Source organism: Peromyscus californicus, unplaced genomic scaffold, assembly GCF_007827085.1.
Source record: "Peromyscus californicus insignis strain IS unplaced genomic scaffold, ASM782708v3 Scaffold_7__1_contigs__length_154581171, whole genome shotgun sequence".
Lineage (NCBI taxonomy): Eukaryota > Metazoa > Chordata > Mammalia > Rodentia > Cricetidae > Peromyscus > Peromyscus californicus.
Window position 1 is genome coordinate 100,403,440 of NW_026294595.1, and position 23,505 is coordinate 100,426,944.

General features: G+C 45.3%; 2 protein-coding genes across 9 annotated transcripts in view; one reads left to right on the top strand and one right to left on the bottom strand.

Annotated features, from left to right (window-relative positions):
• Positions 1-23,505, top strand: part of Galk2 (galactokinase 2) — a 175,554-nt gene that overhangs the window by 105,263 nt on the left and 46,786 nt on the right. For 5 of the 8 annotated variants that reach the window (XM_052724902.1, XM_052724898.1, XM_052724903.1 and 2 more), the window contains 3 exons: positions 1,565-1,766; positions 2,827-2,874; positions 11,614-12,147. In XM_052724902.1, coding sequence (XP_052580862.1) covers positions 1,565-1,766; positions 2,827-2,874; positions 11,614-11,821 — 458 coding nt within the window. In that variant the 3' untranslated portion in view covers positions 11,822-12,147. Of the gene's footprint in view, positions 1-1,564; positions 1,767-2,826; positions 2,875-11,613; positions 12,148-23,505 lie in introns of those variants that run through there. The other 3 variants (XR_008215144.1, XM_052724904.1, XM_052724899.1) reach the window with 2 other exon arrangements.
• The window catches only part of Fam227b (family with sequence similarity 227 member B), a 176,490-nt gene continuing 165,169 nt past the window's right edge, over positions 12,185-23,505 (bottom strand). Inside the window, exons 14-17 of the mRNA XM_052724907.1 lie at positions 20,431-20,508; positions 19,386-19,460; positions 17,510-17,579; positions 12,185-12,331 (exon numbers count right to left, since the gene is read on the bottom strand). Of these exons, the coding sequence (XP_052580867.1) occupies positions 12,185-12,331; positions 17,510-17,579; positions 19,386-19,460; positions 20,431-20,508 (370 nt within the window). The remainder of the gene's footprint in view (positions 12,332-17,509; positions 17,580-19,385; positions 19,461-20,430; positions 20,509-23,505) is intronic.

The window sequence follows — 23,505 nt, forward strand, 5'->3', positions numbered from 1 at the left end:
GGGCACAGCGGGTTATCACAGCTGATGCACTGTCACTGACTCACTTCCATCCCTGGCACTTTTCTAGCGGCCAGAGGGTATCCCTAAATTTCCCTGTCTCACCTGAGCTCCACCACACTGTTCAGCATGTTTCATGGCTTCGTTTGTTACCCTGGGCATGAGCCAAACGTGGTGTAGCCATTGCATTTGGATGGGGGGGTGTCACAGCAGTTAGTGGTCCTTGAGGGCTTTGCAGAATACAGAGCTGTTTCAAGAAGACAATAAATTCACCCATGATGGGTCCCAGAGATGAGCACTGTTGACATGTAGTGCTTTCCATAGGTTACCGTGTGTGTGTGTATACATATATATATAGTGTGTGTGTATACATATATATATATAGTGTGTGTGTGTGTGTGTGTGTGTGTGTGTGCGCGCGCGCTGCAGTTAGTACCAGTTATACATAGGCTATTGTGTTGTCATTTCCCTCAGTGTTGAGCAATTTCCTGTCTAGCAAAATTGTCTAAGAATTTGAGTTTTAATAGCCATAATATTTTTTTGTATTTACTTTTTCAAAAAGTTCTCCATTATTAGTCATTTGGATTGTCTATATTTTGGCTATGATAAATGATAAATTATATACATATATAAGTAGTTGCGCTTATCTGTTTCTCTAGAATACATTTTCCATTGTTAATTCTTTGATAGTTATGTACACGAATATAATGAATTTTTTTTTTTTTTTTTTACCATTTTCAACCCCAGTTCTCTCTCCCAGCCCTTCCCACTGACACCCATCTTCCCAACAATTCCACTCTTGTTTTGGGGTACATTTCTGTAAACATAATTGCTGCTATGTGTATTTTCAGGAGGCTTTTTTGGTGGGGTATACCAGGAAGAACGGGGCGTTAGGGTGAAGCATCCTTGGCCTGCTCTTCTGCCATATAGGCAGGTCACCCGCACCCCACCAAGCCACCACACCCATCAAGTCACAGCACCCACCAACCAAGTTAGGCAGCATTGGTTCTGCTCATCTCCCCATGCTGCTGCAAATGACATGAGGTTGTGCCTTTAAGGTGACTGACTTGTAGGACATGCTCAATGCTGCTGCCTCTCCCTTGCCATGGCAAGGTTCGGTGTGTGTGTGTGTGTGTGTGTGTGTGTGTGTGTGTGTGTGTGTGCATGTCTGGGTGTGCTAAGTGAAAGAGGAAGATCTTAGATCAGGATTCAGGGAGAAGTGAAGCTGATTTACCAGCAGATGGTTTTTAGCAAGGACAAACTCAGTGGAATCGAGACCTCCTGAAAATCTCAGGTACTGACAGTGACGACAGCAACAGAAGCCCTTACGATGGTGCATTAGGTAGGTAGGTAGGGGTGGTGGCTCAGACCTGTAATCCCAGCACTGGGAAGGCTGAGGGAGGAGAATCTTGAGTCAGCTAGCCTGGGCTACATATCATACACACACACACACACACACACACACACACACACACACACACACACACACACTCACTCACACCTTTCTTGGTACTGTGTAGTCCTATAACTCCTTCTTATCTCTTTCCCCATGTCCTTCCTTCCTCAGAGCTCACCTTCAAGCTCTACCAGCGGGCAAAGCATGTGTACAGCGAGGCTGCACGTGTGCTACAATTTAAGCAGGTGTGTGAAGAAGCACCCCACAATGCGATCCAACTGTTGGGAGAGCTGATGAACCAGAGCCACAGAAGCTGCCGGGACATGTATGAGTGCAGCTGCCCTGAACTGGACCAGCTGGTGGACATCTGCCGGTGAGCTGAGAGAGGGCTCTGTGGGGGCCAAGGAAATGCAGCTTCAACTAATAGAAAGCCCTCTTCCCATACTTTAGATGAATCCTTCCTCCATGAGGGACTCCAGTCCCCATGATGTAGAGCTCCAGTGTTCTTCCTGCATGTCTGCGGGATGGTTTGAGACCTGCTTTATGGGGCTCAGAAGTCAGTTTGGAGCCAATTCCATTATTGGGTGACTAGAGCTCACAGGAAGGCAGCTTTTCTCTGACATGGGCATTTTATGTATTTCACAAACCCCTAGGAACCTAATGGAGTTCTATCCAGAAGAGAGAGTCAGAAAAGGGTCTTGAGGGAGGTGGGCTGAAGAAGTCCCATCTCCTGGGCGGCGATATTTAATTTGGGCAAAAAGGGGAAATGAAGACCAAAGTTTATAAACTTGGCTGTGATGGAATTGTGAAGAGAGAGTCTCTTTCACAGAACCTCCAGCCCTCACTGCTGGGATTGTGCAAGAATGGGACATTAGCGTGCCCTTACCAGGGAGGTCCCACACTGACCTTGGAGAACTGAAAGGGAAATTGGAGGGGAATCAGGTGACTTGCGTTAGCTCACTCTGATAAATTGACACAGTCCTGCACGCAACTAGCCATGGAAATGTAATTAGTCACTGGACGCCTGTGGCTTGCCAGGCTTATGCCACACCCAGCCAGAGAGTTCAAACCAAGCAGCTCCAGTGGATCACAGATGGCATGTGGATTTCGCCTGTCCCGTCCAGAAGCCTGCACACAGCATGGCTGAGGCACTTCCTGCTGACGTCAGCCATTGCTCACCAATTGCCAAAACCCTTTTCAAAGCTCATTTTATCTTAAATGCTCTTTTTTAAAAAAAAGTATCCAGAGCCCAGTAAATGGAAGAGACAAATGATGTTCAGTCTTGGACCTAAGAGGAAGTGGAATGATTTATGTAGAAATGAGGAATAAGTGTCTTGGCTTGGAAGTGGGTGGGAAGTTTGAATCGTTCCAGAAACAGTGTGGAGGAGATCTGCCTGCCTCCTGGAATTCTCCAATGTGCTTTCTTCCCCTAGGTTGGCCATCAGCACTGGCTTACATTTCTGTGGGCACAGGGATCAATGGTAATTGAAAAATAATTGGATTGCTAGTGATAAGTGTTGTGGACAGAAGCTGGGAGAGACAGTGACTTCTGGGGCTGACGGGGTAGTCTGTATATGCAGTGGTTGGCGAAGGCTTCTGTAAGAAAGCGACACTTGAATAGAGACCTGAAGGATCAACAAGCCCACAGGCTGCTGTGTATGAGGCATAGCAGGGAAGGAAGTTGAGGGCAACAGGTGAAGTCAGAGAGGTCATGGACATGCCCACACTGCATGGACCCTGTGAGCTGTGGGAGGATTCACACTGCATGGACTCTGAGCTGTGGGAAGGATTCTCACTGCATGGACCCTGTGAGCTGTGGGAAGGATTCTCACTGCATGGACCCCGTGAGCTGTGGGAAGGATTCTCACTGCATGGACCCTGTGAGCTGTGGGAGGATTCACACTGCATGGACTCTGAGCTGTGGGAAGGATTCTCACTGCATGGACCCTGTGAGCTGTGGGAAGGATTCTCACTGCATGGACCCTGTGAGCTGTGGGAAGGATTCTCACTGCATGGACTCTGAGCTGTGGGAAGGATTCTCACTGCATGGACCCTGTGAGCTGTGGGAAGGATTCTCACTGCATGGACCCTGTGAGCTGTGGGAAGGATTCTCACTGCATGGACCCTGTGAGCTGTGGGAAGGATTCTCACTGCATGGACCCTGTGAGCTGTGGGAAGGATTCTCACTGCATGGACCCCGTGAGCTGTGGGAAGGATTCATACTGCATGGACCCTGTGAGCTGTGGGAAGGATTCATACTGCATGGACCCTGAGCTGTGGGAAGGATTCACACTGCATGGACCCTGTGAGCTGTGGGAAGGATTCTCACTGCATGGACTCTGAGCTGTGGGAAGGATTCATACTGCATGGACCCTGAGCTGTGGGAAGGATTCTCATTGCATGGACTCTGAGCTGTGGGAAGGATTCTGGCTTCTGGAAAAGAAAGGGCCAACAGATGTAATTAGTGATTCAGTGCTAGATAGTCCTGAAGGAAGGTTCTTGACCATCGCCGTGTGGGAGAAAGAGGAGTCAAGAGGACTGCTGGGTTTTTTGAGTGAGAAAATGCTCTTTTTTTTTTCTAAAATTACTTTTTTTTGGGGGGGGGCAGCTATTTTTCACAACTCTAGTCAGAATTACCTCATAGTGCCGAGGGCATTAGAGCAAGAAGGACAGGAGAAGAAATGGGTCTAGAAAGTCTGGGGAGTGAGTTGAGCAGCTAACTTCCCCACAGATGGATAGTTGGTGGGAGAGTCTGGCTCGAATACCCACTGCTCTCCCAGTGGATGGTCTGAGAGGGATTACACTCAGCCCTAGGCCATTTTAATGCTTTCTTTTCTTTCTCTGAAGCTCTCCAGTGAGAAGCTTTGTTGTCATGGTTTCCAGCATTTGAACTTGGAGCAAAGCCTGGTGGAGCAGGGTGGTGGCATGTGGTAGTAGGAGCTGGGTTGGACAGTAGGAGACTGAGGCCGAGCTCTGCTTCTTCTCATCCGGAGTGCTGACTTTGGATGGTCACCTGTCTTGTGACGTTCAGTGACTATCTCTGCTGGAACCCTCTGTGATCCTAGTGAGAGATTTTAAGAGTATGTCTTACATGAGTTTGGAAATATACCTTTTATTTAATTATAAATTTTGTTTTGGAAAACTCTTTAAAAATATGTGTGTGTGTGTGTGTGTGTGTGTGTGTGTGTGTGTGTGAGTGTGTGTCTGTGTCTGTGTGTCTGTGTGTGCTACATGAGTTCATTTACCCACAGAGAGCAGAAGAGGGTGTCAAGTCTCGTGGAGCTGGCATTACAGGCAGTTATGAGCTGCCAGGCCCAGGTGCTGGGAACTGAATCTTGGTCCTCTGGAGAAAAGCAAGCTCTCTTAACAGCTGGGCATCCCTCTGCCCATTAGAAAGCGCTTGGTGGTTAAAGTGTTTCTGACTAGACTCTACATCTGCTGCGTTAGTTTTCTGAGTAAAATAGTTAGCTAGAATATTTAGCTGCCAAGAGTAAGGAGCTTTGCCCACCTTTATATGTTGGGGCTCAGGTTTGAATTCCGGACCTCCAAGAGTAAGGAGCTTTGCCCACCTTTACATGCTGGGGCTCAGGTTTGAATTCCAGGCCTCCTAGGTGCTGGGCGAGTGCTCTGCCAGATACTACCCCTGCCCTAGGGGTTGTTTTTGTTTATAAAGCCTATTGCTATATACCAAGTTCCCTTTCCTTTTATTGATTCTTTTTGGGATGGTGTCAGGGCTGGCTTTGAATTTCTGACTGTTCTCTCAGCCGTCCAGGTGCTGGGATTATGGTTGTATGCCACCAGGTCTGGGCTCAGATGAATTTTGGCGTATTCTGTAGCCATATCCTTCTGTTTCCCAGATTGAGAGGTTATCTTCTAGAATAATGAAACTGTGGGCCTGAGTAGTTGGGTCCATAGGCCCCTTATGTAATGACTATTTTCTCTGCTGTTATTTGACTGTAGGTCTCTCCCTGCAAACTTCCTCGTTGTTAGTGCCAGATCCTCATGCCAGGGCCCTGGGAGGACAGTCATAGGGGAGCGGGCACCACTGCCACCTTCCTTACCCAAAGTCATCCTGAGCCTCACACAGAAGCCAAGGCACTGTCTTTACTCCGGTGTTTGGGAAGTGATAATGCAGGAAAGTGAGCTGAAGATTGCCAGAGATACCAGGAGTAAGGTAAAGAATGAAAAACCAAAAACCACACCCAAACCAAACCCAGGGAAGATGGGAAACAGAAGAGCAGTGAGCAGGAAGCATGGGAGGTTGGCAGAACAGTAGAGATTATCAAAGCCCTTGCACCCCGGGCACCCTGCCATCATCCCCAGACACAGAGATGCTGCAAGTGCTAGAAGGGCCCTGGGAGTGCCTGGCATCGGCCACTCTGGCAGAGCGCTGTTCTGTTTAATAAACACACCAGCCCAAGCCGTCCCTGTTACAGAGAAAAGGTAACACCGGAAGACTGGGCAGCCTGAGTTATCAGTCCTGGGGAGACAAGATGAGGGAAAAAGGCAGTGGAAGTGAGTTCCGGGAGTGTCGCCAGTGACAGTCATCCTTGGCTACCTTGCAGCACTTTAAAATTTTTGAATGTTTGAGAAAACCTTTTGGAAATTTTTTTTTTTTCAGAGCTGAGGCCCGAACCCAGGGCCTTGTGCTTGCTAGGCAAACGCTCTACCACTGAGCTAAATTCCCAACCCCTGGAAATTATTTTCATGAAAAGATATGTAGTTGAGTGAGGGAATGCCATATACGCCCCCCTCGCCTCCGTGTGTGGAGGTTTGTGTGATCTCAGGTAGACTGCATTTCCAAGGTGGTTCTGAGTAGTCAGTCAGCAGGACAACATCAAGAACAGGTTCGTGACCCCAGGGGACAGAGGGACAAAACAGAGACAATATTAAAGCTTATCCTTTCTTTTCTTTTTCCTTTTTCCTACTCATCAAGAGAAAAGCCAGTGTAGAACACAAAAGAAGGACCAAGAGCTGAGTGTGAGTGCTTGTGAGGCTAAGGCGTGAAAACTGCTGGGGGTTCAAGGCCAGTTGGGGCTACATAAGAGCTCTTGTCCAGCCAGAGGCCGCAGGATGAGACCCTGTCAGAAAAGAAAACACCAGAAGGAAATTACACTTATGTAGTTACGTTTTTTTAAAAAAATTAAATTAATGTTAGGATTTTAATTAGATGAGATGAAATAATGAAGGAAGAAGGCAATCTTTGCCTAATTATAAAATGTCTATTTTAAATAAATGAACCGTAAATTTAAATTTTAAAGTAGGATTTCCTGAAGAACACAGAACAGTTTTGAAGCCAAGTCAGTTACATGTGGGACAGCTCATTTGTTTAAGCTCCTTCACTTTACTTAAGAAAAAAAAAAAAAAAGGCTGATGCTTTATGTTTTTCTTTGGTCACTTGTTGAAATTAGAAAGGATTGCTCACTCTATTATTGCTGTTATTGCCCAAGCTATTGAGGAAGACAAATGGCAGGGTTGGGGGATGAGAATGGATGTAGACATACCTTTGCTTGACTAGCCTCAGAAGCCTTTCTCTCAGCCCTGATCCCACAGCTGGGCTGCTCAGCACTGAGCCCCTCCTCACCAAGTCAAAGTCCTGTGTGGTCTTTCACTGAGTCACATGTTGACCTGCCAGCCCTGCCATGGAAGAGAGAGAGTATCACTCTATCTGTCCTGGGGGACTCACATCTCTTTGGGCAAATGTCTTTCACTTCCTGAGTGTTGTGAGTTACTGTTCTCCGAGGCAAGCAACAACCATCTTGGGCATTCAGCTGTGACAGCTTGCAAGATCATTTTAGTTGAGCTTGTTGACTGTTTACACCTCTATATGGAGGGGATGGGAGGGTCACAAACCTTCACCTGAGTATCCAGCTGCATCCAATCCTGCCCTAATTGTACTTGGCCTTGGGGAGGGGCTAGATTATAAAGGCCTGGGAAGAGTAGAGGAGGGTAGCTTTCCATATGGCAAAGGAAAGCCCTCACCCTTGCTGGGGAAAGGTTTCCTAGGCACAGCCTTTTGGGGAACACTCGAGCACATACCTCCCTCCAAGCAATCCCTTACCTGTGCTATATAAAGAAGCCCAATAAACTCATTCATTGCCTCTCACCAAGTGAACTTTGGAGAAATCATACCTGTTTGTTGTTGAGACCTTAGGAGGAGGGTGGATGCTGCTTAATTTCCCCCGGGAAGGAATTTTGAGAACACTGATATACCATACACTCTGTTTGCTCAAACAGAAGCCCACACTCTGCAGCGCATCTGGAGACATGTTTTCTCATTCCTTCTTCCTTCAGCAGCATAGGAAGACTGCAGTTTCTTGACTCCAAAGCAGTTTGACAATGTTGTCTGTAATCTAACTATAAAAACGTGTAGAAATTATGCCAGAAGGTTTATTTCCTGACATTCTTGCCAGTTCCCAAAGAGAAGAAACGGGAACTCTTTGCAGTGAAGGAGACACTGTACATTGCTTGTATTTATCTAACATGATACCTGTGTTTTAAAACAGGAGTCCAGCTGAATGCATTGCAACCTACCAAAACCCTAGATCTGTGCTTGTCCTGGGAAGAGATGGATATGAACTGTCTCTATATTCCAGCTCCCCAAGCAATTCACACCCATTTGTATAAAACATTAATATTTACTTATTTTGAAATGAATGGAAATGCAAGGCATAGTCTGCTGTTTTCTCTCTTTCTAGTTTGTAGCAGTTGGGTCTTTCTGTCCTCTGCCACCTGTTGCCTTGTGCCTTACACCCCAGTCAAAGCTTTTGGATCAGCCAAGTTTATTGAAATTAGGACATTAGGGTAGACTCTAACAGGCTGGGCAGTCAGTTATGATTTTCTCCCAACCGTTTTTATACCATCCTCCTCATCATCACAATGGCATGTGTGAAATTTTAGAGTTCTTTCTTACAATTCTCCTGTTTCTTCTCTGATATGTTATAGTGAAGGAGATATACTTTTTTTTAACAAAAAAAATTTTATTAAGATATTTTCTATTGATTTTACATACCCACCACAGATTCCCCTGTCCTCCCTCCTCCCATCCCCCAGTCCTCCCCCACAATCCACCCCTCATTCCCACCTCCTCCAAGGCAAGGGAGATATACTTTTAATTTTCACTATTTTCTCAGAACTTCAAATGTAAGGTTTATTAAGCAGTCTTGACTCATCTATATTTCCTTCTTAATTTAATGCCTTATTGGTCTCCCAACTTTAGACCTTCCTTGTAGGTTCAGAGACATATGCAAAGGGCACACTAAGAATCAGTGAGAAACACTGCAGTTAAGACTTTTCTACCCCGACTACCCCCACCTCCACCGTGTGTGTGTGTGTGTGTGTGTGTGTGTGTGTGTGTGTGTGTGTGAACAAGGCAGGCTGCTGACTATCGATACAGCAACTTCTGGTTTGTGAACTCAAATGCTGTTGACTGTGGACAGAAGGCTATGTATTATGCATTTATTTATTTATTTATTTATTTATTTATTTATATTTTGATCATATTATTTTCTTTCTCCCAACTCCTCACAGACCTCCCCAAATCCCTCCCCACTCAACTCCATGTTTTTTTCTGTCAAAAAAAAGAAAGAAAGAAAAGAAAAGAAAAGATGAAAATACTGAGCTCTGATGATTTTGCAGCTTGGGCTGATGCAATCTAGCCCATTCTCTTCTGCAGCAGGCAGGGTGGCCACAGAGCAGTTTGAACATTCAGAAGCAAATTAATTTGCCTAGAGGTCTCTTCTTAACCTCTTAGCTCAGTGTGAACTGGCAGATGGTTTGGAAAAATGGATCTCTTGCAGCTAGATCAGAAACAACACTGTTTTGAAATCATATCTTTTTTTTTTTTCTGTTTTAATGTTTTGAGACAGACTCTCACTATGTATTCCTGTCCTGAAACAGGTTAGACTCAAACTTTCTGTAACCATCTGCCTCCCATGTGTGCAGCACCATTCTGTTCAAACTGTTCAAAACAGAAGTGTATGAAAATATGCCCAAAAGGCCCATGGAAGGCAGTTAAAGACCTGGTAAATTGTACTCATAGAGCATCAGGTGGGCACACTGCCATCTAGACCAGGCTGTGGTTGCCTTTAAGGATCTTTCTGAGATGCTTCAAGGAGTCTCCCTTTTCTCCCAGCTTCTTCAGCAATGATAGTGTTTGATTCAGCCACTATGGCAAAGTTTCTCCTTTAAATAAAAAAAAAACTACAAACAAGCCTTTTCTAGCTTCTAGATTCTCACGACTGAAGCGACTTTTCAGCCCGCATGATAGCAGTTTGGGCCTAAGTCAGCTAGGCCTAGACTGCTATTTGAGGGCTCTTAGAAGATTGGTAATCTTTTATGGTTGGTAGCACTTTCTTCACATTTAAGAAAAACATATTTGAATAAAACAGATGATGCAATCACCAGAGAGCATCACTGAGGGAAAAGGGAGAGGCTGACGTGTAGTAACCCTGATTTCCTGGAGGTGGGGAGTGTTCTAGTTATTCTGTTGATGTTTTCCAGGAAGTAGAGGGGAAAGGGGCACAGAATTGGGCTAAATTATGAGGTTTTAAATCTATTACTAATTTGGAGTGAATTTCATTAGGAAAAAAATCAATTGGAAATATGCTTGGATGGTGACTCCAGCAATTTCTGGCTACATGGTGGTTTATAGAGTTGTTCCCTCTTAGTGAGCATCTCATCTGTTGGCAAAGTTGGATCCACTTGTTAGCTCAGTCCCAGAAAGTGCAGGGAAGGCAGTATGCACCTCGAGGACCACCATCCACTTTATGGAAAGGTTTGCAAAATTTTCCATTAGTCATCAATCAAACCAACCAAACAAGCAGCCAACCTAGAGTTTACTATCAGGTTCTATGCTAACAAATTTATGCAGAATAAACCTAGGCTGTCAGTTCTGGGGGAACAGCCCCCCACACTGTGGTACTGGGTGTTGAATACAGATCTCATTCATGTTAGGCAAGCCTTCTACCACTGAGCTGCATGCCCAGCCCGCAGCCCTACAGTCTGAACTCGGTATGTGAAATGAAGAAGTCTTACGAACACAACTGAGAGCTGGAGATGGCTGTTAGTCAAGGGCTTGCTGTGCACGCATGAGGAGCTGGGCTGGGCTTCTCATCACTCACATAAGAAAGCAGTTATAGGTAGGGACCCCTGCAATCTTAGCCTTGTGGAAGTAGAGGCAGAAGGGTCTCTGGGGCTTGCTGACCAGCCAGCCTTGCAGAATCAATGGACTTCAGGTTCAGTGAGAGACCCTAGCTTCAAAAATAAAGTGGAGAACAATGGAGGGAGGTACTAGATGTTGACCTTTGGCCTCCACAGGTGCTTGTATGCCTGTACATGTGCACATACAGGAACATTTACACATGCATACCTCCCCTATCTCAACAACAAAACAGAGTGCAGCTGAAACAGTTATGGAGAGTATTATGTTGTACATACTGATTTTGATTTACCCTCTTTTGAGGTGACTGATTCCTCATGGCACTCATTTCTACTGCCCACCTTCTTTTTAACCTTCCTTCCTGATTAACTGGAGACTTGCTACACAAGTTTTTAAGCAGCTACTATACGGCTATGTGGGATCGAGCCTACAGTGGTGGTTCCAGACCTGGACAGTAAGCACTGTTGATAGTTATTATTTACCTTCAATACCAAGGAGTAGCCTCAGATAGCCCTAAAAAGTTTCTCAGTCCTGAGAACTGAAAAAAATTTGTAAATTATATTCAATTTAGATTTCTCGTTGTGTGTGTGTATGTTGTCTACACATGTATGTGAATGCACATTCATGTATGTGTATGTGTGTGTAGAGGCCAAAGATTGACTTCATCCATAGCTCTCCACCTTACATGTTTTTAAAATTATATTTTGCCACCTTATTTTTTGAGAGAGGCTCTCCTGAACATAGAGCTCATAATTCATAGACTGGCTGTCTGCTGAGCTTCAAGGACCTGCCTGCCTATACCTTTTCTAGCCAATTCTGCATGCTGGGGTTGCAGATGTGGGCTATAGTGTCCACCTTTTATGTGTCTGCTTGAGTGGTGAACACTTTGCCTGCTGAGCCATCTTCCCAGTTCCCAGTATATATTTCTTAAAGCTTGAAATCCCTGAATCCCCCCATACTCTCTTCATGGAACCTGAGAAGGGGATGTGTTCTGTAAAAATTACTCTTGCTTTTGTTTATAGGGGGTAATGTGTCTTTGTTTTTCTTCTCATCATTTTAGGAAGTTTGGGGCCAAAGGTTCACGACTTACTGGAGCAGGATGGGGAGGCTGCACAGTGTCCCTAGTGCCTGCTGACATGCTGTCCAGCTTCCTCACAAATGTCTACGAAGCTTATTACCGGAGGAACAGTCGCAGCTTGGCTCTGGAGAAGCACAGCTTGTTCGCCACCAAACCTGGAGGCGGGGCCTTGGTTTTCCTTGAGGCCTAAACAATGTAAACCATCTCAGAGAAACTATCTCGGGCATTTAGAGCTGGCCAGACTTTCTGTGCCACAGCAAATCAGTCTTTTCTGTTCTGTTATGATGGACGGTTGCTATTATCAAGATGCATTTCCAAAAAATGGTGAAAGCTATGCTTCTTAATGACTACTTTTCTCTCATAAGTGTATTTTTCATGAATCAGAGCCAAGGTTTGCCAAGGATAAATCTTTAAAGTATGACTAAGATTTATTGATTTGAAGATGTTTAAAGATGAATAGCAAAATGTACTTTTCACTGAACACTGCTACAATCAAACTACAGCAACTGAACTCTATGTGGTGTTCGTGAATGGCGGTCACTGCTGGCTCCCCTTAGCTCTCTTCCATGTAGTGGAAGTCTTCTGACAGGATACTGGATGATGACGATGGTGTCTGTAGCGACTGTGGTGACTGTGGGGACTCTGAGGATGGTGATATTGATGATCCTTTATATTCCTCCTTGAGTTTAGCCTCAACACGCTGTGGACACAGGACATGGTTAAGGATTTGCAAATATTCATAGACACACACAGTATACTTGAATGTGAGATTCCTGTATCTCTAAAGATGGAGAAGATCACTTTGCGGGGAGGGGCCAAAAGATAGATTTCAGAAGAAAACTTGAATTGACTTTTTTTCCACTCACACTACCATTTCTCAAATGCCTTTCCAATCCAAGAAGCATGCCTATTCTGGCAGCCCCACCCATACTCCACACCCCTCTTCTGGATGCTTGGCAAGGCCTGCTTATGTCCCTGGTGTAGGGCAGATGTGTGGTATGCAGGTGTGGGTGAGTATGCAGATGCCTAAAGTGGGATCTGACACTGATGGTGGTGGAGTGAGGACTTAGGACACTTATCAAGAGTGGACGGAAGTGTCTGGTCAAGTGGTGACATGCCGATGGCAGACTCCCAGAAGCCCTCTCTAAGTTACACTGCGAGATGCATAGACCAAAGTGGGTTTTGCTGAAATATTCACGTGACAGACACGGCAGTTGTGTCTGGTTGGAATCACCCAATATTACCACAGTTTTTGTGTCATATGATTGTGTTGGCCCATTAACTAGCATTCAGTGACTGGGGTTCATCCTCTGCTTGTTTCTAAAAGACCTAGGCAGGCTTCTTAAAAAACAAGTCACCAGGAAACCCAGATTCACCCTAAAAACAGCTCCTGACACATTTTCATCTAAATACCTGGGCAATTTGGATCAAATTTGTTGAATTTTGAGTTTTCTTAAGCACAGGAATTTAAGAATCGAATTTGTTTATAATGCTGCATTTTTTAATAGCCTTTCCCCCCACAGATAATTTGTGGTTGGTTTAGAATTCTTTAAAAAACAAAACTTGAATCATGTGAGACTGCTGTTGGCCCATTTAATGATTTTTCCCCATGGAATTCCTTCTGAGGATTATGAAGAAAATGTTCAGTAGTTCTAAATAATCAGTGTACACACCTCCACAAGGGCATAATCATTCTAATAGTTCGGGACACAGTCATTCTAATAGTTCAGTGTGCACACCTTCATGGGGACACGGTCATTCTAATAGTTCAGTGTGCACACCTCCACAGGGACACAGTCATTCTAATAGTTCAGTGTGCACACCTCCACAGGGACACAGTCATTCTAACAGTTCAGTGTGCACACCTCCATGTGGACACAGTCATTCTAACAGTTCAGTGTGCACACCTCCACAGGGACACAGTCATTCTAACAGTTCAGTGTGCACACCTCCACAGGGACACAGTCATTCTAACAGTTCAGTGTGCACACCTCCACAGGGACACGGTCATTCTAATAGTTCAGTGTGCACACCTCCATGTGGACACAATCATTCTAACAGTTCAGTGTGCACACCTCCACAGGGACACAGTCATTCTAACAGTTCAGTGTGCACACCTCCACAGGGACACAGTCATTCTAACAGTTCAGTGTGCACACCTCCACAGGGACACAGTCATTCTAATAGTTCAGTGTGCACACCTCCACAGGGACACGGTCATTCTAACAGTTCAGTGTGCACACCTCCATGTGGACACAATCATTCTAACAGTTCAGTGTGCACACCTCCACAGGGACACAGTCATTCTAACAGTTCAGTGTGCACACCTCCACAGGGACACAGTCATTCTAACAGTTCAGTGTGCACACCTCCACAGGGACACAGTCATTCTAACAGTTCAGTGTGCACACCTCCACAGGGACACGGTCATTCTAATAGTTCAGTGTGCACACCTCCATGTGGACACAATCATTCTAACAGTTCAGTGTGCACACCTCCACAGGGACACAGTCATTCTAACAGTTCAGTGTGCACACCTCCACAGGGACCTAATCATTCTAACAGTTCAGTGTGCACACCTCCACAGGGACACAGTCATTCTAATAGTTCAGTGTGCACACCTCCACAGGGACACAGTCATTCTAACAGTTCAGTGTGCACACCTCCACAGGGACACAATCATTCTAACAGTTCAGTGTGCACACCTCCACAGGGACACAGTCATTCTAACAGTTCAGTGTGCACACCTCCACAGGGACACGGTCATTCTAATAGTTCAGTGTGCACACCTCCATGTGGACACAATCATTCTAACAGTTCAGTGTGCACACCTCCACAGGGACACAGTCATTCTAACAGTTCAGTGTGCACACCTCCACAGGGACACAGTCATTCTAACAGTTCAGTGTGCACACCTCCACAGGGACACAGTCATTCTAATAGTTCAGTGTGCACACCTCCACAGGGACACGGTCATTCTAACAGTTCAGTGTGCACACCTCCACAGGGACACAGTCATTCTAACAGTTCAGTGTGCACACCTCCATGTGGACACAATCATTCTAACAGTTCAGTGTGCACACCTCCACAGGGACCCAGTCATTCTAATAGTTCAGTGTGCACACCTCCACAGGGACACAGTCATTCTAACAGTTCAGTGTGCACACCTCCACAGGGACACGGTCATTCTAACAGTTCAGTGTACACACCTTCATGTGGACACAGTCATTCTAACAGTTTAGTGTGCACACCTCCACAGGGACACGGTCATTCTAACAGTTCAGTGTGCACACCTCCATGTGGACACAATCATTCTAACAGTTCAGTGTGCACACCTCCACAGGGACCCAATCATTCTAACAGTTCAGTGTGCACACCTCCACAGGGACACGGTCATTCTAATAGTTCAGTGTGCACACCTCCACAGGGACCCAATCATTCTAACAGTTCAGTGTGCACACCTCCACAGGGACACAGTCATTCTAATAGTTCAGTGTGCACACCTCCACAGGGACACAGTCATTCTAACAGTTCAGTGTGCACACCTCCACAGGGACACGGTCCTTCTAACAGTTCAGTGTGCACACCTCCATGTGGACACAGTCATTCTAACAGTTCAGTGTGCACACCTCCACAGGGACACAGTCATTCTAACAGTTCAGTGTGCACACCTCCACAGGGACACGGTCCTTCTAACAGTTCAGTGTGCACACCTCCATGTGGACACAGTCATTCTAACAGTTCAGTGTGCACACCTCCACAGGGACACAGTCATTCTAACAGTTCAGTGTGCACACCTCCACAGGGACACAGTCATTCTAATAGTTCAGTGTGCACACCTCCATGTGGACACAGTCATTCTAACAGTTCAGTGTGCACACCTCCATGGGGACACGGTCATTCTAACAGTTCAGTGTGCACACCTCCACAGGGACACGGTCATTCTAACAGTTCAGTGTGCACACCTCCACAGGGACACGGTCATTCTAATAGTTCAGTGTGCACACCTTCACAGGGACACAGTCATTCTAACAGTTCAGTGTGCACACCTCCACAGGGACACGGTCATTCTAATAGTTCAGTGTGCACACCTCCACAGGGACACAGTCATTCTAACAGTTCAGTGTGCACACCTCCACAGGGACACAGTCATTCTAATAGTTCAGTGTGCACACCTCCACAGGGACACAGTCATTCTAACAGTTCAGTGTGCACACCTTCACAGGGACACAGTCATTCTAACAGTTCAGTGTGCACACCTCCATGTGGACACAGTCATTCTAACAGTTCAGTGTGCACACTCCCACAGGGACACAGTCATTCTAACAGTTCAGTGTGCACACCTTCATGGGGACACAGTTTCTAAGTGTTCAGTATGTACACCTCTATAGGGGACACAGAGTCATTCTCGGTGTTTTGTCTTTGAGGAGGCACAGAGTCCATTGAACCTATTCTACTCTGGTTTGACTCTGTCTGTTAAGAACTGCTTTGAACCTACCCTCAGCAACTGGTGTTCTAGAAGTTGAAAGACATATCCAGCTCTTCCTTGAAGAATAGGGATGGGACCAAGGGCATAAGGCTCATAAACAAATGGACTCTGAGTGTGACACTAAAGGATGTCTAGAGTTTGAAAGCTAGTGAGTAGGCAGTGAGGACCAGCAGAACACGAATATAGCCTGCAGACCCTGGCTGTGTGGACGGCTCTGTGAGAATGCAGGGGTTTGCTTTAAAATGCATTGAAGAATCACATCAGCTGCCTTGGCCGGACCAGGCAGCAGCATTCAGAACAGGAAAGCAGGCCACATCTGGACTGCAAATGTATTTAGTTTGTCCCATTAGCATTTGAAAATGTGGGCTGTAAATCTGGAGATTTTGTTCAAGAGTCTGTGTTACTGATGGAAAGCTGATAGAAGATGGCTTCCTGCAGGTAACAGTGAAGGAGGCTGAGGTCACAGCTATAGTGTCAGGGTGAGCTGGTTTCCACAGCCCCTTGCAGAGTCTGCCCTTACCTGCTCAAGCGCACTGCTGTTCTCATACATTCAGTAATAGGAAATACATCAAGAAAAATAGGAATAAAGATCAATACTTTTTTTTAAAAAAAGCCAATGATCCTGTGTGTCTAACAGAAACATTTCAGTGTTTTATGGCTTTCTAGCACCTCTCTGTATAGGAATCTTACTCGTCTCGGTTTTGGTATTAGACCCACAGCTAATGGGATTGCTCTGGAGTCTGGACTGTAGGGGGGAAACCTCTCATGCTGGATCCCTCCATCCATAGCCTCGGATAGTCCAGTCTGCTTTCCTGTGTGCCAGGATCTACATGCTTTGCCCTTCAGAAAGCATGGTCCTTCAGACCTAACAGGACTGCTCAGAAGGCTTGGAGGAGCAGAAAAGAAAGGGCCCGGGAAAATCGACAGGAACTCTCCATCCCTCTCCCTTCTCCTCACATCTGAGCTCTGTTTGGAGTTCTGTCGCAGTCTCCTTTGCACTGGGTGAGTTGAGGGCAGGAGGCATTCTTTTCACACAAGCTAATGGCATCATATTAGCTTTGCTGAATTATTAATTAAAAACTAAAATACAACTTCAAGCACCAATAATTTCCTCTAGTTTTTACCAAGTTGCACTTTATGGGGTCTTTAGTTACAGTCTTTGTCTCAGGAACTGTTTCAGAAGCAAGGCATGAGGACAGTGGCCATGAGGTTATCAGTGGACTTTAGAATGGGTTATCTCCACTTTGTAGTGGACCATGAGTGATAAGGATGTGTTGTTTCTGCCTCTGCAGCGTGGGTGTGGCTGTGCATTGCTTATGAAACATTGTGAGATCTGGAGGCAAAAAGCTGTGGAGAGAACTCTCAATTATTTCCAGGAAGGAAACATACCATTTTATGTAGAAAAATCTCGAAGTCTACTTTGACTTCTTGGATGTTTTTGGAAGCTTTTGCTTGGAGCCTAATGGAATAAAGAAAAAACACTTGAGCAAATGGACTCTTCATATGCATCTCCTAGCCAGTATTTGCAAAGACTGACTGCGCTGTGCTCTTGCTGGCCCTTTACCTGTATGAATGCTATCTCCTTACAACTCTAGCAAGCAGGGATAACTTTCAGAAAGTTAGTTAAAGTCTAGAAAGCAGATGATTTTAATCCAAGCATTTCCTTGATGCCTTAGTTCCCAGCGCCTTGTGACTCTCACCCTAGCGGAAGAGCACCGCCTTCAGTTAGATACATCACATACCATTGCCCTAACTGCCTCCATTGTCCAGAACTTGTGGGGGCATCACACAGTGGCATTGGGGAAGATAAAGAGATGGCCAAGGCGCATTTGTGCAAGGGTGTGTGCTAGGCCAAGCTCCTTGGGGACGAACCCCAGGGATCCAGGGTTTTAGTTAGCAACTCCTCAATTGAGAAATACTACAGCTGATGTAGCAGGCAGCAGGAGTCCCCGACTCCCCAATGCCCTTTCTCTTGTGCACCCCTTGACTTGTGTGTTAATTTTAGACACAGTTGTACTTCATTTTGTTAAAATCTACCCATCTGTGCCTCCTGGTCTTATTGGGATATAGGTCACATAGCCTAAAATTCACATTTTACAACATATAATTCAAGAGTTTTGTATATTCATCAAGCTTTGTGACTACCCTCACTACTAACCCCTGCTTTCTGATTGTGTTTCCTCTTCCTGGGCCTCATTTGGCATGACTGTCTGTGGAGGGTAATATGGTGAGCCTGTTCCTGCCACTGGTGCATGGGGTAGCTATCCACAAGAGCATTTCCACCTCCCCTTTCTCCTGTGTGACACATGCTTCTTTGAATGCAGATTCGGATCCTCTCTGAGAACCTCCTCATGTTCTGAGCTTGAAGACACTGTTCCTGTGGGCTCTGGTTTGAGTCACTGGGAATCTGATGTCCTACTTTAGGGGTTGCAAGAGGGAGTGGTAGCTGATGGGATTTTGTTTTGGTTTTTTTTGGTGAGGGGTAAGATAAGATTTTAAAGCTGTGGGTTGGACTTTGTCTGGTGACTGGGAATGCAGAACATTTACAGAGACTGGCCAAGCTCCAGTCTCAAGGGGGCTTAAAAAGGGCCGCATCATCTGAGCGGAGGGAGTCAGTCCACCTCGGCTCGTTGTATTTCCCATTTTATACCCCAATTTATAAAACAGGAAATCAGTCAAATCATCCCCACTCCATCGGGAAACATGCTTGCATGCATAGTGGGGACAGAAGTGCCACAGACTGCTGCAGTCCCAGAGAGGCCAGCAGAAGAGCTGTTTTCTAGCTTATGTCTTTCCCAGGCAGGGCATAGTTACAGGCTAAGTCCTATGGCCAAAGTAAAACTACATAATCACGATGTTTAGCAATGATTTCAGCTGGTAGAAGGTGATTTTTTCCTTTTAAATAAAGGGAGTTAGTGGGCTGTTCCAGATCCGTGCCTCTCAACCCCTGGGTCGCAACCCCAAGGTTGCCAAAGACCATTGGAAAACAGAGATGTTTACATTGTGATTCCTAACAGTAGCCAAATTACAGTTATGAAGTAGCAATGAAAATAATTTTATGGTTGGGGGTCACCACAACATGAGGAACTGTAGTAAAGGGTTGTGGCATTAGGAAGGTGGAGAAGCACTCTATGGATGGAGTGTTAAGTGGGATATAACGCTTTGTAGATATTGAAGATCTATTCATACAGCAAACCCACTGTGGTTTCCTGTGACTGTCAATCGAAAGTGACTTAAGCACTACAAAGTGGAGCGCTAGACAAACCGGTCAAGCTCCTTGTCAATTGCTTCCTGCTGCTCTCTCAACGACTTGATGTCTTCTCGGATCCTTTGCTTTGTTCTATAGAATAGAAACAAAACTCTATCAACATTTCGAGTTAACATTTAAAAACAAAGCAGCTAAGCCTACGTGGGGAGGGATACAGCAAAAAGCCCTTCATTTGCCAGGGACCGACTGGTGTGCTAAGGCCTCCCCACACTCCCTTGTAGAAACACGCCAGCAGTGTGACCTGAGACAACACCTCACTGCTCCTGTCAGGGCTTACTAGCACCTTTCCCTACTATGTGGGGATGCTTGTCGGGGAGGGGAGTGTGTGTGGGGGAATGGGGACACATAGGGAGAGGAGCACAGACTGTGTCTTCCATGCTGGGTAGAACCGAAACGGCTGCTCCTTCATCTCCCTGTTCCATGAGCAGCACTGAATTCCCAAGGCCGGGTCTGGTCCTTCCTTCCCTCAAAGGCAACAGTCTTGAGACAGTTACCTTGACATCATAAAGCAGATCATGCCAGATTTGCCTTGTAAAAATTCACGGGCATTCTTGCATAGCCCATTCCTAACTCTCCAGCACATAAAAGTGTCACGACTGTCCAGGAGTAACCACTTATCAAGCACAAGCAGAAAACGTTCTCGGAGAAAACATTTTCCGAGAGTCCGCCCTGTCTGAGTCTCTTCAACGCCGCCCAGCTGCCACCCCAGTTTCAGACGCTGCTTCCACAGCGCACAACCGTCCTGCTTTCCAAGTTCATCTTCATAAAGTGGCGATGCTCCAGTCTCTATTGCTTGGTGATCTGGTCTTCCTACATTGGGGTGTACCCCACAGGGAGGCTTCCTACCCACTCTAGTCCCTGATAGTTGTCAGGCTCCATGATGATCAACACATACACTTGACCTGAGAAAAGAATCTGGGGATCTAGAAGATGTTAAACAAGAACCCTCCTCACCAGCAGAGATCAAGTTCAGGCAATTTCTACTACCACCTCTGGTTGCTAAAACATCTTATATTAAAGCCACAGTGCTGCTCCGACTTACCTCCTAAAATCCTTTTTGTTCTTTGCAAATCTTCTTTTGGCCTCCTTGATGATGTCACTGTATGTTGGAGCAGGTGGTGTGCTGGGCTTGCAGTCAAGGAAGGATTTCCAGTGAGGACTATTTAGGAAAGGTAAATGGGACCCTTCTCAGGGAGCCTCTGGCCTGGGCTTCCTTTCTTGAGGCATCAAGCACAGATGTGAATGCCATGTCTGCCGTTATAAAGAGCTGAACGTAAAGACCACTTTTCAGCTTGCTTTGAGCTTCTTTCCCTAGGCATTCTAATTTAGTAGTTTTATAAACCCTGTATTGTGTGTGTGTGTGTGTGTGTGTTTAAAAACAGAAATTTGTTAAATTTTTAGTAAGCATTAAATTCGACTCCAATTTTGTAATCTTGTTTAAGTATTCCCTTTGGAGTCTACTGAGAACTTCAAAGTCTCTTCTGAGACTGTACCAACCAATGCAGATGCTCAGTTACCCTAATCCCAGCATGTGGGAGGCTAAGTTCACAAGTTCCAGGCCAGCCTGGGTTACATAGCAAGACCTTGCCTCAAAACCACAAAATATTAATGTACAATGAAAACATTAACATAACCAAAAGAGAAAATTCCCTCATATTCCTGCATTCCCCGAACTGAAATCATTTCCCCTTTCCCATGTCTGCATTTGTCCTGTGAACTGCTATATTGTTTTAGCACAGTAGTTGGCATCTTGCAACTACGGTATCACAATTCTCCCACACATACATGTCTGTGGTAACTGCTGTAGACAGACAAGATTTGTTGTGTCTTGTTGTCTAGATGCTGTCAGGCTGGTCTTGAACTTGTGGGCTCAGGTGATCCTCCCACCTCACTCCCCAAGTGTGGCCCTTCAGGCACTGTGCCCTGCTGAAGGAACTATTTTAATGTTTGCAAAACCTTTCACCGAGGACCTGTGCCTGAGATGTTCTGAAGTCCAGATGTTGTATCTTGGTATCTGTAAAGGAGCGCACATGTCCTGCCCAAGAGCCCAGCAATGGAGGCGTGAATGTTTACTACTTTAGGTTAGTTGGGAACTGGGGCAGGCACATGGTAGGGAAAAGGTAGTTGTCTCACTTTCTACCTGAATAAGGACTCTGAAATCCCAGATTCACCAAACCTTCCCTCAGCCACATAGTCATCGACCAGCCCCAGAACAGAGGACCTAAAATCATCAGGTTGCTTCCACTGCCTGGGGCATTCTTTGCCACATTAACGCATCTAAGGTTGTGGCTTCTCAGCTTCTGTGGGGAAAAGCTTCAGAAAGTCCCGTCGTTGTGGTAGGGGGATTGAACAATTAATGTCATGCTTTTCCAGGGATCTTGCTAAAATGCTCAATTTGGAATGCAACTATTTCCTACTATTATTTAATCAATCCCCTAGAGTACTGGTTAGGAGTTAGCTTTTCTTCCTTTGTACAGTTCTGCTGTGTCCTGAGTATGGGTGAGCTTCCATGGGTGAGCGTCTGTGAAATGATTTGTTTGGCATTTTGGGTGAATTGGGTTTTCCAAGAAAATACTATTGGTACTGAAATAGAGTTATGTTTCAGTTCCTAAAAATTTTCAAGTTTGAACATATGTCTTTATTGAAATGAGCTGGGTATAAGTTCTTCATAAAGACATTCTAATTATTTACAAGCTTGGTCCTTATTGTCCATTTGTACTGTACAGTGTAGTTCTGGGCCATATTATGCTAGTGTTGACGAAGACCTCAGCATTCTCTTGTATTGTTTAACAGTAACAGTTTTCAGTAGACTTTTGCTAATGTGTGTTAATGAGTGTCCTAGTTTTCATTCTCTTCAGACACTTAAAGCCACGATTTTATCCCAGCTGAAGAAATATAGAGCACTTAAAAGTCGTAAATTATGAATAATGGCCATTTTCTGCCCCTCTGGGAAAGCTGTGGCAACATGCTTTCCAGTTCCCTTGTCTGAATTGGCCTCGAACCCCATGCATGGCTCCAAGGGTGCACAGCGAGCCACTCTGTGGAGAAGGAGCCATTTGGGGACAAATAAAATTGTTCTCTTCTGAATGTCACAACAGCTGTGGTTGGGCTGTACCAACCCGAGACAGATATCTTAGGCCTCAGTCGGAGTCTGGAGTCCACACTCCATGTAGCAGGGAAGAGTGGATCACAGAAACTGTAGGGTACAATTATAAATGAAGAAACTGAGGCTCAGATGACGTCTTCTAAGTGTATTATTGCAAGATATGGCAGGAAGGCCATATGGGACAACAGGACCATGGTGCTCATGGGTGTAACAGAAAAGTAGAGAATGCCATGGTAAAAATTCCTCCTAATATAAAGATTTTTTCTTTTCTTTCTTTCTTTCTTTCTTTCTTTCTTTCTTTCTTTCTTTCTTTCTTTCTTTCTTCCTTCCTTCCTTCCTTCCTTCCTTCCTTCCTTCCTTCCTTTCTTTCTTTCTTTCTTTCTTTCTTTCTTTCTTTCTTTCTTTCTTTCTTTCTTTCTCTCTCTCCTTCCTTCCTTCCTTCCTTCCTTCCTTCCTTCCTTCCTTCTTTCCTTCCTCTCTCTCTCTCTCTCTTTCTCTTCCTTCCTTTTTTTTTTTTTTAGACAGATTTCTTCATGTAGTCCTGCTGTGCTGGAACTTAATCTGTAGACCAGGCTGGCCTCGAACTCACAGAGATCTGCCTGCCTCTGCCTCCCGAGTGTTGGGATTAAAAGTGTAAAGCTTTTCTTTCCTCTCATTAAGTCGTGGAATAGAGTTGACACATCCTTTAGAAAGCAATACACAAATCAAGAGCTTAATAGCAGCTTCACTATGCAAAGCAAAGGACACATTAAAACAAACAGTCAGTAACAGCCTGTGCGTCTGAAGATTTCACTGGTCCTGAGTGGTCACTCTCTCCCTTTGTTCTGATCAGTGATCTCTGAGGATGGACCATTTTTACAACTACAGTGCTCTTCTACTGTAGTTCACGGACCCTACAGAGAATCTCTGGATGGTGACAAATGTTCTCTCTCTCTCTTTTTTTTTAAAAAAACAGTAATTATTATGTGCATGTGTGCAATGTGTGTGTGATGTGTGCATGTGTGATGTGAT